Source organism: Entelurus aequoreus, linkage group LG21 (assembly GCF_033978785.1).
Source record: "Entelurus aequoreus isolate RoL-2023_Sb linkage group LG21, RoL_Eaeq_v1.1, whole genome shotgun sequence".
NCBI lineage: Eukaryota > Metazoa > Chordata > Actinopteri > Syngnathiformes > Syngnathidae > Entelurus > Entelurus aequoreus.
In genome coordinates this window covers 8,557,357-8,573,197 of record NC_084751.1, presented here as the reverse complement: position 1 = coordinate 8,573,197, position 15,841 = coordinate 8,557,357, and the positions used below count along the sequence as shown (strand labels likewise).

At 43.9% G+C, this 15,841-nt stretch overlaps 1 protein-coding gene across 1 annotated transcript in view; it reads right to left on the bottom strand.

The window, feature by feature from the left end:
• Window positions 1-347: 347 nt before the first annotated feature.
• Window positions 348-15,841, bottom strand: part of brap (BRCA1 associated protein) — a 15,535-nt gene continuing 41 nt past the window's right edge. Inside the window, 15 exon segments of the mRNA XM_062030740.1 lie at window positions 348-650; window positions 735-874; window positions 3,626-3,729; window positions 4,065-4,154; window positions 4,224-4,333; window positions 4,394-4,532; window positions 4,599-4,674; window positions 8,259-8,407; window positions 8,483-8,596; window positions 10,213-10,232; window positions 10,235-10,255; window positions 10,258-10,400; window positions 10,474-10,657; window positions 15,241-15,399; window positions 15,500-15,841. The exon segment at window positions 15,500-15,841 is cut by the window's right edge and continues 41 nt beyond it. Of these exon segments, the coding sequence (XP_061886724.1) occupies window positions 424-650; window positions 735-874; window positions 3,626-3,729; window positions 4,065-4,154; window positions 4,224-4,333; window positions 4,394-4,532; window positions 4,599-4,674; window positions 8,259-8,407; window positions 8,483-8,596; window positions 10,213-10,232; window positions 10,235-10,255; window positions 10,258-10,400; window positions 10,474-10,657; window positions 15,241-15,399; window positions 15,500-15,578 (1,755 nt within the window). The 5' untranslated portion in view covers window positions 15,579-15,841 and the 3' untranslated portion in view covers window positions 348-423.

Here is a 15,841-nt window from a genome sequence, read left to right as displayed (position 1 = left end):
ATTATGATGAACAACATTTTTTTTATGTATTTAATATTTGTTTACTTCCTATGGTTTATTATTTATTGATTCACTGCTGTGTTACAGAGAACAAGGACATGGGGTAAAGTTGCTATGGTCTGAAAAGGGGTCGGATTAAATAAGCTCAGCTTCTTTCTACTACTTTTCAGACGTGCTGCAATGAAACATGTGATGCTTACATTGTATCGTGTGTATGTTCCACACAACACCAACTACTGGTGGGTGTAGAAAGTGCAGCTTGGTGGTGGAACCGAAGAGTCAACAGACTACTATCAATATCACTAAACGGTTTCTTGGCGAATGGTGAAAGGGGGAGGAGTCTGATGAGTTGTGACAAATAATTTATTTACACCAACAGACGTTACATCCTGGGCGTGCTTATCAAGTCTGTGCCTCCAACACCTACTTCCTCTTCCTGCCCCGCCCCCTCCTGCCTCTGACGAAGGCGGCCGCGCCATCGGCGCCGGCGTCGTCCGTGGGTTCGGCGGCGGCGATGTTGATTTGACCTTCCTGGATCTCGCTGCGGGCTTCAGGCGGAAGGTGCTGGATGTGCTGCTGCGTCTCCAAGTAGAACATGACGTCACGCAGCTGCTCCTGCAGCTCGCCGATGGTCTGGTCTTTGTGCTCTCCTGCACACACGGGGTCACGTGACCACGCCGTCAGCGGATTCTTCACCATCACGCGGTTACAGTCGGGGGACAACATCGTCTCACCGTTTTCTTTGGCTTTGCGCTCCTCTTCGGCTAGTCGGGTCTGAAATTGCACCTGATTGGCTCTCAGGCAGCGGTTCATTTCCTGTTCCTCCTTCAGCTCCTGGCTGAGCTTCGTCACTCGACTGTTGAGCTGCGTGCACCTCCCCCACACAAACACTGTTCACTGCGTGCACCTCCCCCACACAAACACTGTTCACTGCATGCACCTCCCCCACTCAAACACTGTTCACTGCGTGCACCTCCCCCACACAAACACTGTTCACTGCATGCACCTCCCCCACTCAAACACTGTTCACGGCGTGCACCTCCCCCACACAAATACTGTTCACTGCGTGCACCTCCCCCACACAAACACTGTTCACTGCGTGCACCTCCCCCACACAAACACTGTTCACTGCGTGCACCTCCCCCACACAAACACCGTTCACTGCATGCACCTCCCCCACACAAACACTGTTCACTGCGCACACCTCCCCCACACAAACACCGTTCACTGCGTGCACCTCCCCCACACAAACACTGTTCACTGCGTGCACCTCCCCCACACAAACACCGTTCACTGCGTGCACCTCCCCCACACAAACACTGTTCACTGCGTGCACCTCCCCCACACAAACACTGTTCACTGCGTGCACCTCCCCCACACAAACACCGTTCACTGCGTGCACCTCCCCCACACAAACACCGTTCACTGCGTGCACCTCCCCCACACAAACACTGTTCACTGCGTGCACCTCCCCCACACAAACACAGTTCACTGCGTGCACCTCCCCCACACAAACACTGTTCACTGCGTGCACCTCCCCCACACAAACACTGTTCACTGCGTGCACCTCCCCCACACAAACACAGTTCACTGCGTGCACCTCCCCCACACAAACACTGTTCACTGCGTGCACCTCCCCCACACAAACACCGTTCACTGCGTGCACCTCCCCCACACAAACACTGTTCACTGCGTGCACCTCCCCCACACAAACACTGTTCACTGCGTGCACCTCCCCCACACAAACACAGTTCACTGCGTGCACCTCCCCCACGCAAACACTCTTCACTGCGTGCACCTCCCCCACACAAACACTGTTCACTGCGTGCACCTCCCCCACACAAACACCGTTCACTGCGTGCACCTCCCCCACACAAACACAGTTCACTGCATGCACCTCCCCCACACAAACACTGTTCACTGCATGCACCTCCCCCACACAAACACTGTTCACTCCACACTTTTTAGTTCTTTTCACTAGGCAGGTGCTAATCAAAGTTGCCTTTTTAAAAATGAGTTTGCTTATTATTTATTAAGGTCTTCTTAAAATATTGAAGGCAATTCTTGAGGAAATTGTTCTATTATTTTACACTTTTTTTTTTTTACTGGAATTCCTCAAAACTTGCATGACATTTTGGTGCAGCTGGATAAAAGTGCGGACTTGGGAATGTACTCACATGTGACCCAATAAGTGCACTTAAGTACTTGCACTTAGTGTTGTGAGTGCATGTTAAAATGTCAGCACGTGGATGTTGTGCTCAAAATGATGAGTGCAGGGACGGGAATCAAAAACCGGCTCCCCGTCTATCAATTCCTTGGAATGGCTTGCCATTTTTTTCCAACAATTCCCTTAATGATGTCATCAGGCATGTGATTTGAACTTCATGAAAAAGACTAAAACCCAGGTCCAGGTCCCTAGTCCCCCCCCCTCTCCTCGAAGCTCCTGGTTTTTCAACAATTGAACATGCAAAACTTAGCACAAAAAAAAGGACAATTTAATGTTTTAGTGTTTAAAAATTTAAAAATGATCACTGTGTGTGTTTCAGTCACTATGTTATTGAGTCACTACAGTAATTATGTTCACATCCACAGGAACCACATGGGTTAGCCTGTGTGACACGTGCATGAATGTTGAACCTACTTTTTATGTCTGTGTGACACGTGCATGAATGTTGAACCTACTTTTTATGTCTGTGTGACACGTGCATGAATGTTGAACCTACTTTTTATGTCTGTGTGACACGTGCATGAATGTTGAACCTACTTTTTATGTCTGTGTGACACGTGCATGAATGTTGAACCTACTTTTTATGTCTGTGTGACACGTGCATGAATGTTGATCCTACTTTTTATGTCCGTGTGACACGTGCATGAATGTTGAACGTACTTTTTATGTCTGTGTGACACGTGCATGAATGTTGATCCTACTTTTTATGTCTGTGTGACACGTGCATGAATGTTGAACCTACTTTTTATGTCTGTGTGACACGTGCATGAATGTTGAACCTACTTTTTATGTCTGTGTGACACGTGCATGAATGTTGAACCTACTTTTTATGTCCGTGTGACACGTGCATGAATGTTGAACCTACTTTTTATGTCTGTGTGACACGTGCATGAATGTTGATCCTACTTTTTATGTCTGTGTGACACGTGCATGAATGTTGAACCTACTTTTTATGTCTGTGTGACACGTGCATGAATGTTGAACCTACTTTTTATGTCTGTGTGACACGTGCATGAATGTTGAACCTACTTTTTATGTCCGTGTGACACGTGCATGAATGTTGAACCTACTTTTTATGTCTGTGTGACACGTGCATGAATGTTGAACCTACTTTTTATGTCTGTGTGACACGTGCATGAATGTTGAACCTACTTTTTATGTCTGTGTGACACGTGCATGAATGTTGAACCTACTTTTTATGTCTGTGTGACACGTGCATGAATGCTGAACCTACTTTTTATGTCTGTGTGACACGTGCATGAATGTTGAACCTACTTTTTATGTCTGTGTGACACGTGCATGAATGTTGAACCTACTTTTTATGTCTGTGTGACACGTGCATGAATGCTGAACCTACTTTTTATGTCTGTGTGACACGTGCATGAATGTTGAACCTACTTTTTATCCAAGCTCTGCTTGTCTTTGCTGATCTCTCCAAATCTGCGTTCCAGGTTGTCACAGCGCTCCAGGGTCTCCTTGAATTTGGCCTTCATGTTGCTGATCTGCCACACAAACACACGATGAACAATGGGAGACCGGGCTTTCTGCTCCGCCGCTCCCAGTCTGTGGAACACTCTCCCTGACCAGCTGAGGGCACCACAGACTGTGGATGTTTTTAAAAAAGGCTTAAAAACTCTTCTTTTAAAAAAAAGCCTTTTTTTTAGATACATGCATATTAGTTCTAGCTATTAGGCTGTTCTAGTTTTTATTCTTATTATCTTATTTTTTTAATACACTGTAGCACTTTGAGGTTGTTGGCTCAATGTGAAGTGCTTTTTACAAATAAAATCTATTACTATTATTATTATGATGATGATATCACGGGGGCAGTGAGCACCTCCTCGGCTGTCTCCTTCTCCAGGTGGACTATCTTGTTCTCCCAGTAGATGCGCTGTGACTCCAGCTGGCTGGTCAGCAGGTAAGAGTACTGAGGAAGCAGAGGAAGACGCTCGTTAGCGACGTGATGACATCACAGGAGGCGGCGAGGCCAGGTTACCTCCAGCTGGAGGGAGTCGATCTTCTCTGCCTGGCAGGTGTCGCCCTCGCACTCGTACTGCACCATCTTGCCGTCCGTCTTGCTCGCCACCAGCCGGTGCACGTAATTGTCTGGCGTCACATGGAAACGTTACCCCGACATTTAGCTTCCGCAAAGAGAGCGAAGCACACCTCCGGCGTAGTCCCACACGCGGTGGTTGGTGAGCTGCATGGCGTAGGTGTGCTGCGTCTCCTCAAAGTGTTTGTAGGCGTGGCGGCTCACGTAGCGCCCGCAGCCGATGTGGCCGCAGATCAAACAGATCCAAAGGTTCTGAGGATGAGGGAAAAGTTGCTTGGAGCTACGCCAGGAGTGAGACATCCACCCAAGATGTGTTACCTCCTGCACGCCACACTCAAAGCACTTGTTCTCCTCCACGGGCTCTGGAGTTTGACAGTAGCGGCACACGGGACACCTGCCAACAAACTACACCTTACTTCACTCACTTAGATGGAGACTGCCTGTTTAAACAGAAAAGATTCATAGACAGCGCTGAGTGATAGAATGAAGGCACGTGCACAGACCTTTTAGGGACAGAAAAAAAGGCTTCTTGTCTACAAACCCCGTTTCCATATGAGTTGGGAAATTGTGTTAGATGTAGGGCTGCAACAACTAATCGATTAAATCGATTACCAAAATAGTTGGCGATTAATTTAGTCATCGATTCGTTGGAACTATGCTATGCGCGGACGCTTTTTTTTTTAATATTATTAATTTTTTTAATTTTTTTTTTTTTTTTTTAATTTTTTTTGTTTTTTTGTTTTGTAAACCTTTATTTATAAACTGCAACATTTACAAACAGCTGAGAAACAATCAAAATAAGCACAAAAACAGTACAAAACAGCGTACGTCTCATGAGGTGGCGTAAGCTAGCCAATGATGTGTCATGTGCAGCTCACGTGACGACGGCGTCTCCTTTGCTGGAAAAATTCGAAAAATGTCGCAGGAAAACACTACCGATAGTTTAGCGGAGAAACATCTTGAGGTTATTGCTTCAATGGAGAAAAGTGTACGACCTAAGTCGTCAAAAGTGTGGGAACACTTCACTTTAAAGACTTCAAAGAAGAGCGTTTCCTGCAAAATGGCACGGAAGTACAACATTGCTTCAGAAGCACCTGAAAAGGAAACATGTTGCAGCCATGGATGAAGGGAGGAACTCACAGTACGTAACTTTTTAAGTCCATAGTGGCAACAAGCATTCATGAGTTCAGCTTTTTTGTAAGTAACTTTAACGTTATGCCTTTGTTGCAACACAGGGCTGATAATAGTGTTTCTCCGGCACATTTGACTCCGTTTTGAGAGAGAAAACGCACGGTTACCAATTTGGAAATAAACGTAACGGACAGAAATATCTCAGGTTGGTTTCATAATGGATCAATGTAGCCGGGCTGATAAAGCTATATAAATATATTTAGATTTGAGTGACGCTTTAGTGTAACTAAACGTTATGAAGGTGCTGGAATATTTCATGCTATTATTCAGAGGCAGCCTAAAATGAATCCTTTATTATTCACAACAGAAACGTGTACAATATCTGATTCAGTTCTGATGAGTTACATTTCTGTGTTATTGTTGGTGTATGCTGCACCCCCAATGTCCACAACATGGTGCCAGTATGCTGGATTTTTTCAATAAAATACTGGAAAGGATAGAAATGTAGTTTGTCTCTTTTATCCGATTAATAATCGATCAATCGAAGCAATAATCGACAGATTAATCGATTATCAAATTAATCGTTAGTTGCAGCCCTAGTTAGATGTAAATATAAACGGAATACAATGATTTGCAAATATTTTTCAAGCCATATTCAGTTGAATATGCTACAAAGACAACATATTTGATGTTCAAACTCAAACATATTTTTTTTGTTGCAAATAATCATTAACTTTAGAATTTGATGCCAGCAACACGTGACGAAGAAGTTGAGAAAGGTGGCAATAAATACTGATAAAGTTGAGGAATGATCATCAAACACTTATTTGGAACATCCCACAGGTGAACAGGCAAAGTGGGAACAGGTGGGTGCCATGATTGGATATAAAAGCAGCTTCCATTAAATGCTCAGTCATTCACAAACAAGGACGCGGCGAGGGTCACCACTTTGTCAACAAATGCCTGAGCAAATTGTTGAACAGTTTAAGAACAACATTTCTCAAGCAGTTATTGCAAGGAATTTAGGGATTTCACCATCTACGCTCCGTAATATCATCAAAAGGTTCAGAGAATCTGGGGAAATCACTGCACGTAAGCAGCTAAGCCCGTGACCTTCGATCCCTCAGGCTGTACTGCATCAAAAAGCGAAATAAATGTGTAAAAGATATCACCACATGAGCTCAGGAACACTACAGAAACCCACTGTCAGTAACTACAGTTGGTCGCTACATCTGTAAGTGCAAGTTAAAACTCTCCTATGCAAGGCAAAAACCGTTTTATCAACAACACCCAGAAACGCCGTCGGCTTCGCTGGGCCTTAGCTCATCTAAGATGGACTGATACAAAGTGGAAAAGTGTTCTGTGGTCTGACGAGTCCACATTTCAAATTGTTTTTGGAAACTGTGGACGTCGTGTCCTCCGGACCAAAGAGGAAAAGAACCATCCGGATTGTTCTAGGCGCAAAGTGGAAAAGCCAGCATGTGTGATGGTATGGGGGTGTATTAGTGCCCAAGACATGGGTAACTTACACATCTGTGAAGGCGCCATTAATGCTGAAAGGTACATACAGCTTTTGGAGCAACATATGTTGCCATCCAAGCAACGTTATCATGGACGCCCCTGCTTATTTCTGCAAGACAATGCCAAGCCACGTGTTACATCAACGTGGCTTCATAGTAAAAGAGTGCGGGTACTAGACTGGCCTGCCTGTAGTCCAGACATTGAAAATGTGTGGCGCATTATGAAGCCTAAAATAGCAGAAGGGAGACCCCCGGACTGTTGAACAACTTAAGCTGTACATCAAGCAAGAATGGGAAAGAATTCCACCTGAGAAGCTTCAAAAATGTGTCTCCTCACTTCCCAAACCTTTACTGAGTGTTGTTAAAAAGGAAAAGCCATGTAACACAGTGGTGAACATGCCCTTTCCCAACTACTTTGGCACGTGTTGCAGCCATGAAATTCTAAGTTAATTATTATTTGCAAAAAAAAATAAAGTTTATGAGTTTGAACATCAAATATGTTGTCTTTGTAGTATATTCAACTGAATATGGCTTGAAAATGATTTGCAAATCATTGTATTCCTTTTATATTTACAGCTAGTTCAAACCCCGGCCGAGTCATACCAAAGACTATAAAAATGGGGCCCATTACCTCCCTGCTTGGCACTCAGCAACAAGAGTTGGAATTGGGGGTTAAATCACCAGAAATGATTCCAGGGCGCGGCACCGCTGCTGCCCACTGCTCCCCTCACCTCCCAGGGGGTGACCAAGGGGATGGGTCAAATGCAGAGGACAAATTTCACCACACCTAGAGTGTTTGTGACAATCATTGGTACTTTAACTTTAACTTTAACACCATTTCCCAACTCATATGGAAACGGGGTTTGTACTTTTAAGAAACATTTTATTTGCCAGCTTATTTCAAAGCTGCACTGTAGAGGAACGTTTGCTGCCTCCTCCATTGCAGTGAGGAAGCCGGACTTTCTCCTGTCACGGTCAAACTTCTTTCATCAACATATATTATGATATAACATAGTAATAAAAGCTTTATCATCTGCTAATTTTATACCACTTATATTACGCAATCCTCATATGGGTGCTTCCTCCCGTCAACAACCATGACCAATGTTAGTAAACAGCTGGACTTGGGTTGATTTTCTATTTTGTGCAGGAAACGTCCCACCAGTAGCAACAATTAATAGAAAAAAAAATGTCTCCAGCAGCTCGGGAACATTTTCTCCCTAAAAGGGGCGGTTGTTTGAGCACCACTGGGGTCCATCTGTGCACGTGCCTGTATTTGACACAAAACCTACTGGCAACGCGCCGGCATGTAAACGTGCGGACTCACGAAGCGTCCTCCCAGCGCTGCAGACACTGGCTGTGGAAGCTGTGGTTGCACAGCGTGGTCAGCACGCCGTTGACCGACTCGTCCATCCTCTCCAGGCACACGGTGCACTTGGGAAGCTCCGTCAGCTCCATCACTGGCAAGCTGGCGCCCTGAGGTAGAGGAGGAGGAAGTATTGGCCATTGTGTCTCTCTGACAGGAAGCGGTTGACCCCTCCCGCCTCTTACCTCCTCAGACTTGATGACCTCGGCACGCTCCACGTACACCAGCTGACACACGGCCTCCTCGATGGAGTTGAACTGGCGGCCGTTACACGTGGTGTAGAAGCTGTCGGCGTCCGCCTGAACAGGACACACACACACACACACACACACACACACACACACACACACACACACACACACACACACACACACACACACACACACACACACACACACACACACACACACACACACACACACACACACACACACACACACACACACACACACACACACACACACACACACACACACGTCATAATGAATAGAAGGTAGATCTCCCCCAATAAGTCACATAGAATGTGTGTGAAAACTACACTATTTTACACACTTCAGCGGCCATTTTCACTACTAGTATTTGGACCAACTATTTACACAATACTGTCTGTGTGTTGACTCACTGTCAGTCAACAATACATCTGTACTGCTAAGCCAGCTGTACACGGACTACTCTACGTCAGGGGTCACCAACCTTTTTGAAAGCAAGAGCTACTTCTTGGGTAGTGATTAATGCGAAGGGCTACCAGTTTGATACACACTTAAATAAATTGCCAGAAATAGCCAATTTGCTCAATTTACCTTTAACTCTCTGTTATTTTTAATAATGAATGATATTTACACTTAATTGAACGGTTTAAAAGAGGAGAAAACACAAAAAAAATAACAATTAAATTTTGAAACATAGTTTATCTTCAATTTCGACTCTTTAAAATTCAAAATTCAACCTAAAAAAAGAAGAGAAAAACTAGCTAATTGGAATCTTTTTGAAAAAATTAAAAAAAGAATTTATTGAACATCATTAGTAATTTTTCCTGATTAAGATTAATTTTAGAATTTTGATGACATGTTTTAAATAGGTTAAAATCCAATCTGCACTTTGTTAGAATATATAACAAATTGGACCAAGCTATATTTCTAACAAAGACAAATCATTATTTCTTCTAGATTTTCCAGAACAAAAATTTTAAAAGAAATTCAAAAGACTTTGAAATAAGATTTAAATTTGATTCTACAGATTTTCTAGATTTGCCGGAATAATTTTTTTGAATTTTAATCATAGTAAGTTTGAAGAAATATTTCACAAATATTCTTTGTCGAAAAAACAGAAGCTAAAATGAAGAATTAAATTGAAATGTATTTATTATTCTTTACAATAAAAAAAATAAATTTACTTGAACATTGATTTAAAATGTCAGGAAAGAAGAGGAAGGAATTTAAAAGGTAAAAAGGTATATGTGTTTAAAAATCCTAAAACCAATTTTAAGGTTGTATTTTTTCTCTAAAATTGTCTTTCTGAAAGTTATAAGAAGCAAAGAAAACAAATTAATGAATTTATTTAAACAAGTGAAGACCAAGTCTTTAAAATATTTTCTTGGATTTTCAAATTCTATTTGAGTTTTGTCTCTCTTAGAATTAAAAATGTCGGGCAAAGCGAGACCAGCTTGCTAGTAAATAAATACAATTTAAAAAATAGAGGCAGCTCACTGGTAAGTGCTGCTATTTGAGCTATTTTTAGAACAGGCCAGCGGGCTACTCATCTGGTCCTTACGGGCTACCTGGTGCCCGCGGGCACCGCGTTGGTGACCCCTGATATACAATATACGGTACAATATACCGGGACCAAAATATTGGGTTAAGGACAACACTGTTGGCTAGCAGACAAACATAAGCTGAGGAAACAAAGGTGACCTGACCTGCGTGCTGAACTTGATGGCACCATGTACTGGTTGGGGGTGAGTCTCGGATGATCTTCATGTGCTCCATGACGTCGTTGAACGGCGCCATGAGCTTCATGAGGTCGTGGCTGGTCATGGTGGCCGGCACGGTCAGGATGCACACCATGGCGCTCCGATGAACATCCTCCGTCAGCGACGTCATCTTGCTGCGAGAGAGGAGGTGGAAAGTTACCCGGGGCGAGCGCAGAAAAGGGCGACGGGCGACGCTCCGGCCCTCACTTGGTCTTGTAGAGATGCATGATTCCGTGGACGACCTCCACGGACGGGTTCCCGCTGAAGAAGGAGATCTGATCTGGCAGCTGTTTGGACGGAGACTCGGGGGCCATGGCTGCGCTGGCCTCAGCGTCAGCATCGCTCCTTTTGTGCTTGGTAGAACCTCCCGGGTTGCCACCCCCGCCTTTGTCTGCACGGACACAGCTTTAGGAAGACACTGGAATTCTCCCATTGAGCCTTTGAAGGCTTTGACCGTCCGCTCCTCTCTGATTGGCTCGACACGCACGCTGCCACATGGTGTCATAAGCAGTGTTGGGACTAACTGGAACGCGTTACTGTAACGCCATTATTTTCGGCGGTAGTCTAACGCGTTATTTTTATATTCAGTAACTCAGTAACAGTTACTGCATGATGCGTTACTGCGTTATTTTACGTTATTTTTTATGTAGTATCGGCTAGAAACAGAAGATCTGAGTGTGTTTTGTTGGAGAGTGTCGTCCTTCTGATTCTTCCTATGTCACAAGCGGGAGAAGAGAAGAGGCGCGGTGTGTGTGTGTGTGGTGGAGGGGGCATGTGTGTGTGTTTACTAACAACAAGACATCATGGCGGAGCCGAAGTCGAGTTTCTTAACATGGAGATTTTCTCACTACTTTTCTTTTCTCGAACACAAAGAACAGAACATTTTAGTTAAATGTAAGTTGTGTCTTGGATCAAAGATCCTATCTATCTACTGCCCAAAACAGCCATTAAAATCTGCTGAAACAGCTACAAAAGCAACATGCTTGGACGAAGCTAGTAAAGAGAGACAGACTCCGATACCACTTCACCTCCACCTCCACCTAAGGATTTTAACGGAGGCACTGCTAGCCAGGACAACATTGATAGATCCATTGCAGCATATGTGCTAGAAGACGTAAATGACCGCCATAACCACAACACCAGGGGGAGCTCCACTAACCACGTTAAACCCAGATTCCGAACTAACAAAGGTCTTAACTCATTCTCTTTCTATGCCACATCAATGTGGAATGCGCTCCCAACAGGTGTAAAAGAAAGGGCATCTCTATCCTCCTTCAAAACCGCAATAAAAGTTCACCTCCAGGCAGCTACAACCCTAAACTAACACCCTCCCCGGATTGCTAATAATCAAATGTAAACAATCAAATGCAGATACTTTTTCTTATGCCTTCTGATATCTCTGTCTCTCTCTCTATGTCCACTACTTGATGTCCATATCCTACCCCCCCACACCCCTGATTGTAAATAATGTAAATAATTCAATGTGATTATCTTGTGTGATGACTGTATTATGATGATAGTATATATGATAGTATATATCTGTATCATGATACAATTTAAGTGGACCCCGACTTAAACAAGTTGAAAAACTTATTCGGGTGTTACCATTTAGTGGTCAATTGTACGGAATATGTACTTCACTGTGCAACCTACTAATAAAAGTCTCAATCAATCAATCAATCAATCAAACATGCAGGCTATTTCTACAGTGGGGTCACCCGCTTTCAGGCAGCTAATTAGCATTATACCGGCGTCAAACAGCAAAAGGCACGGAAAACATTTTCCAAGTACCTGGACGGTGAGTACATAAAAATGGAAAGCGAGATAAAGAAAACACTCCAAACACTGCCTCTGCTCATCATTCATCACTGAAGGTACACACACTCTGTCAATTCTCTTATATACTTTTTCATTCTAGACTTCTAGAGCGTTTGATTATCACATCACTCTAAATGTAGAGACTATTAAGTTCACAAACATAAAGAGGGATCCTAGTGGGCCAGGCCAATCTTTCCTTTTCTCTAAACTAAAAGTGGGGAAATGCGTAAAGTGTTCTGGCTTTAGTACTGTAGTAGAATTTCTGACCTTTGAACTATATTTCGTGTCTATTAAGAATGTCTGCTCATTTCATTTCTCTTCTATTCTATACCATTGAATAGACCAGATGTAGGACAAAGTTGAATATGAAGTCGTGCCAACCTGTCTACAAAATGTTTTGATTGTCTAAGTATGACTAAGGGATTCGAGGTTGTTATGGAACAGACAGGTCGAAAACAACAAGACCGTGACGCACGAGGAAAACAGATAAACGCATGGGGAAACAGATAAAAATGACCAGGAGACCAGGACTCGAAGAGATTGCTTGATTCGTGTGTCCTCCGGAGGACGTTTTGTTTGTCTGCAGGGACAGCTCAATCCGACTTGCACATTTGACTAAGGGTAAATAAACTTTTTGTACTAAACTCACTTTTGTTTCTGTTTAAGCTTCGGACAATCCACTACAGTACAGTGTTGATCTCCTGAAGACATGATTTTATTTCACAATTCCTTGAGAGAAAAAAATGCCTGGTTAGGCTTTGTGTATGTCATGTGTGCCTTCCTTGGGCGAAGCCAGGTTTACAGCTATGTTGTTATTATGCTGTTTGTTACTTATGTATGTTATGTTGCAGCTATTTAAAAGAGTTTTGTCAATTTGTTCTAGCCCGAAATAAATTGGCCCTTTGAAACATATCTTTGTCTTTGTGTGTTGTATGTAGACTCCCAATTCCAACCCTTGATGCGGAGTGCCAAGCAGGGAGGTAATGGGTCCCATTTGTATAGTCTTTGGTATGACTCGGCCGGGGTTTGAACTCACAACCTACCGATCTCAGGGCGGACACGCTAACCACTAGGCCACTGAGTAGGTGCCGCCCAAAGCTCATGACCATAGGTGAGGATGGGAACGTAGATCGACCGGTAAATTGAGAGCTTTGCCTTTCTGCGCTGCTCCTTCTTCACCACAACAGATCGATACAGCGCTCGCATTACTGAAGACGCCGCACCGATGAACAAGATTCCGAGGTACTTGAACTCCTCCACTTGGGGCAAGATCTCCTCCCCAACCCGGAGATGGCACTCCACCCTTTTCCGGGCGAGAACCATGGACTTGGACTTGGAGGTGCTGATTCCCATTCCAGTCGCTTCACACTCGTACTACACTGTAACTACCGTATTTTCCACACTATAAGGCGCATCTAAAAACCTCCAATTTCCTCAAAAGCTGACAGTGCGCCTTAAATATGGACCAATATTGAGCCACAACAGGTCTCGCAACTACGGTCACTACGCCGACTTCATTTTCCCCCTTCTACGGCTGCTTACCGTAGCAGAAGAAGAACTTCTACTACGGGGGAAAAGGAAGTCGGCGGCTGTTACTATAGTTGCAAGACCTAAATGTTATGTAGAGACCCAAAAACGGCTCCTATTAAGAGACACGCTTACGACGCAGAGTTTAAAGTCAAGGCGATCAGTCACGCAGTAGAACACGGGAATAGAGCAGCAGCGAGAGAATTGAACATTAACGAATCAATGGTGCGGAAGTGGAGGAAGCAACATGATGACCTGCGCCGAGTAAAGAAGACTAAACAGAGTTTCCGAGGGAACAAAGCGAGATGGCTACAGTTGGAGGACAAACTGGAACAGTGGGTTGTTGAACAGAGAGCAGCAAGTAGAAGTGTCAGTACAATCACTATTTGTTTTGTTGACATTCCCTCTAGCGCAGCTCCATCTAATGCAGGGCCGGCCCGTGGCATAGGCCGTATAGGCAAATGCTAAGGGCGCCGTCCATCAGGGGGCGCCACGCCAGTGCCACAAATGTTGGAGAAAAAAAAAAGAAAAAAAGTTGGTACTATTATTTCTAAATACAAAAAATAATCCCACGTTAATTAAAATGCAAAGTAAAGCCTATTTAATAGAAATATTATTTGTTACAACATTACGCCCCCCTCCCATCCCCCCGCACGGTGCGCCCCTCCCTTCCCGTATCATGACTTTTGCCACATCAAAAAATCAACACAAGATGTCAAAACGGCCAAAATTGTCAGGTGTCTAGGGAAGAAAAAATAGAAAAGAAGAGGAGAAACGAGAAAAAGACAGAGGTAGCAGGGAGGTAACGTTAGCCTACATGAAATTATTTGTCTGTTACAGAATGTGATAGTAACCTGGCTTTTTAGCATTAAGCTAATGTTACATGATTCGGCAATTGCTAATCAATAAATAGCTAGTTCTGTTTTAACGTCGGGTTAATATTGTGGAGGGGGCTAAATTGTTATGGAAAATAATAATGTAACGTTAGGTAATTACAGTACTCCCACCTTACATTCCTCAGGGACATTTGTATTAGATCTTTTAAGCAGGTGTTTTTTGTTTACATTGTTATTGCCTTCTGGTTAGCTAATGTTTGCCCCGCAGGTAATAGTCACTTTTCCACCCCTTTATATATTAGGTATAGTTGTAAGCGTAGTTGTTAGTGTACATCATTAATGTTAATTAAGCAATATTACATGAGAGGGAATACTGTTTTTTAATTTGAGCACTGCTGTGATTCGGTTAAAGATAATCATAACATAACATTCTCATATATTATGTTAATTTGCTTTCTTTAAGTAAAAAAAAAGGTCAAAAACAAAGCTATTCGGTTTCTTTTGAGTATATACACTTGACTGCCGATGTGGGGGGGCGCCACCTAAAATCTTGCCTAGGGCGCCAGATTGGTTAGGGCCAGGCCTGATCTAATGGATGCATAACGTAACCCCAGCCTCTACTGTAGCGTCTATTCCATGCGCCTTATAATGCGGTGCGCCTTATATATGTACAAAGATTTAAAATGGGCCATTCATTGAAGGTGCGCCTTATAGTACACGGTAGTTACTGGTTTTCAGTAACTACCCCAACACTGGTCATAAGCACACGTCATTCCTCCAGGTGTGTTCTTACCTGGGCTGGGTTCAAAGGTCTCGATGACCATGTCGCCCATGGCTCTGCTCCCCATGTGTTGGTGCAACACCGCACTTCTCTCCAGCTCAGTCTTTCCATTCAGAGCCAGTCTGGCCAGACTCAAAGGCTGGTCCTGCAGCTGCTCCTCCGACATGCCCTCTAATCACCAAACAGTCGTCACGTCAACAACATTCATGTCCTCGTCACTGCTAGCTCGCCGGCTAACAACATGTCTCGGTGAAGAAGGTTTAAGACTCACCAGCGGAGTACTGGAAGCCTCGCGGGGATGGAGACTGCTCGGCTATTTCCAGACGGATGACGACTAAAGACACGCTCATGTGTCTCCCCCTAACGAAAGTCCACTTTAACACGAAACAACAACACGCCCGGTGACAACCAGCTAGCTAGCGAGCTAACCGCTAATGAGTTAGCCGACTAGCGGATGTGCAAAAGGCGGCGGGCCGCTACGGGGAGTGACGTCAGAGACTTAATAAAGACACATAAACATTAGAACATGTTTGTTGCCATTTTTAACACTCAACTGACAAACTTCCAAGACGCCTCGCTCGGAAGATGTTTACTTTCTCGATCTCGCAATGCT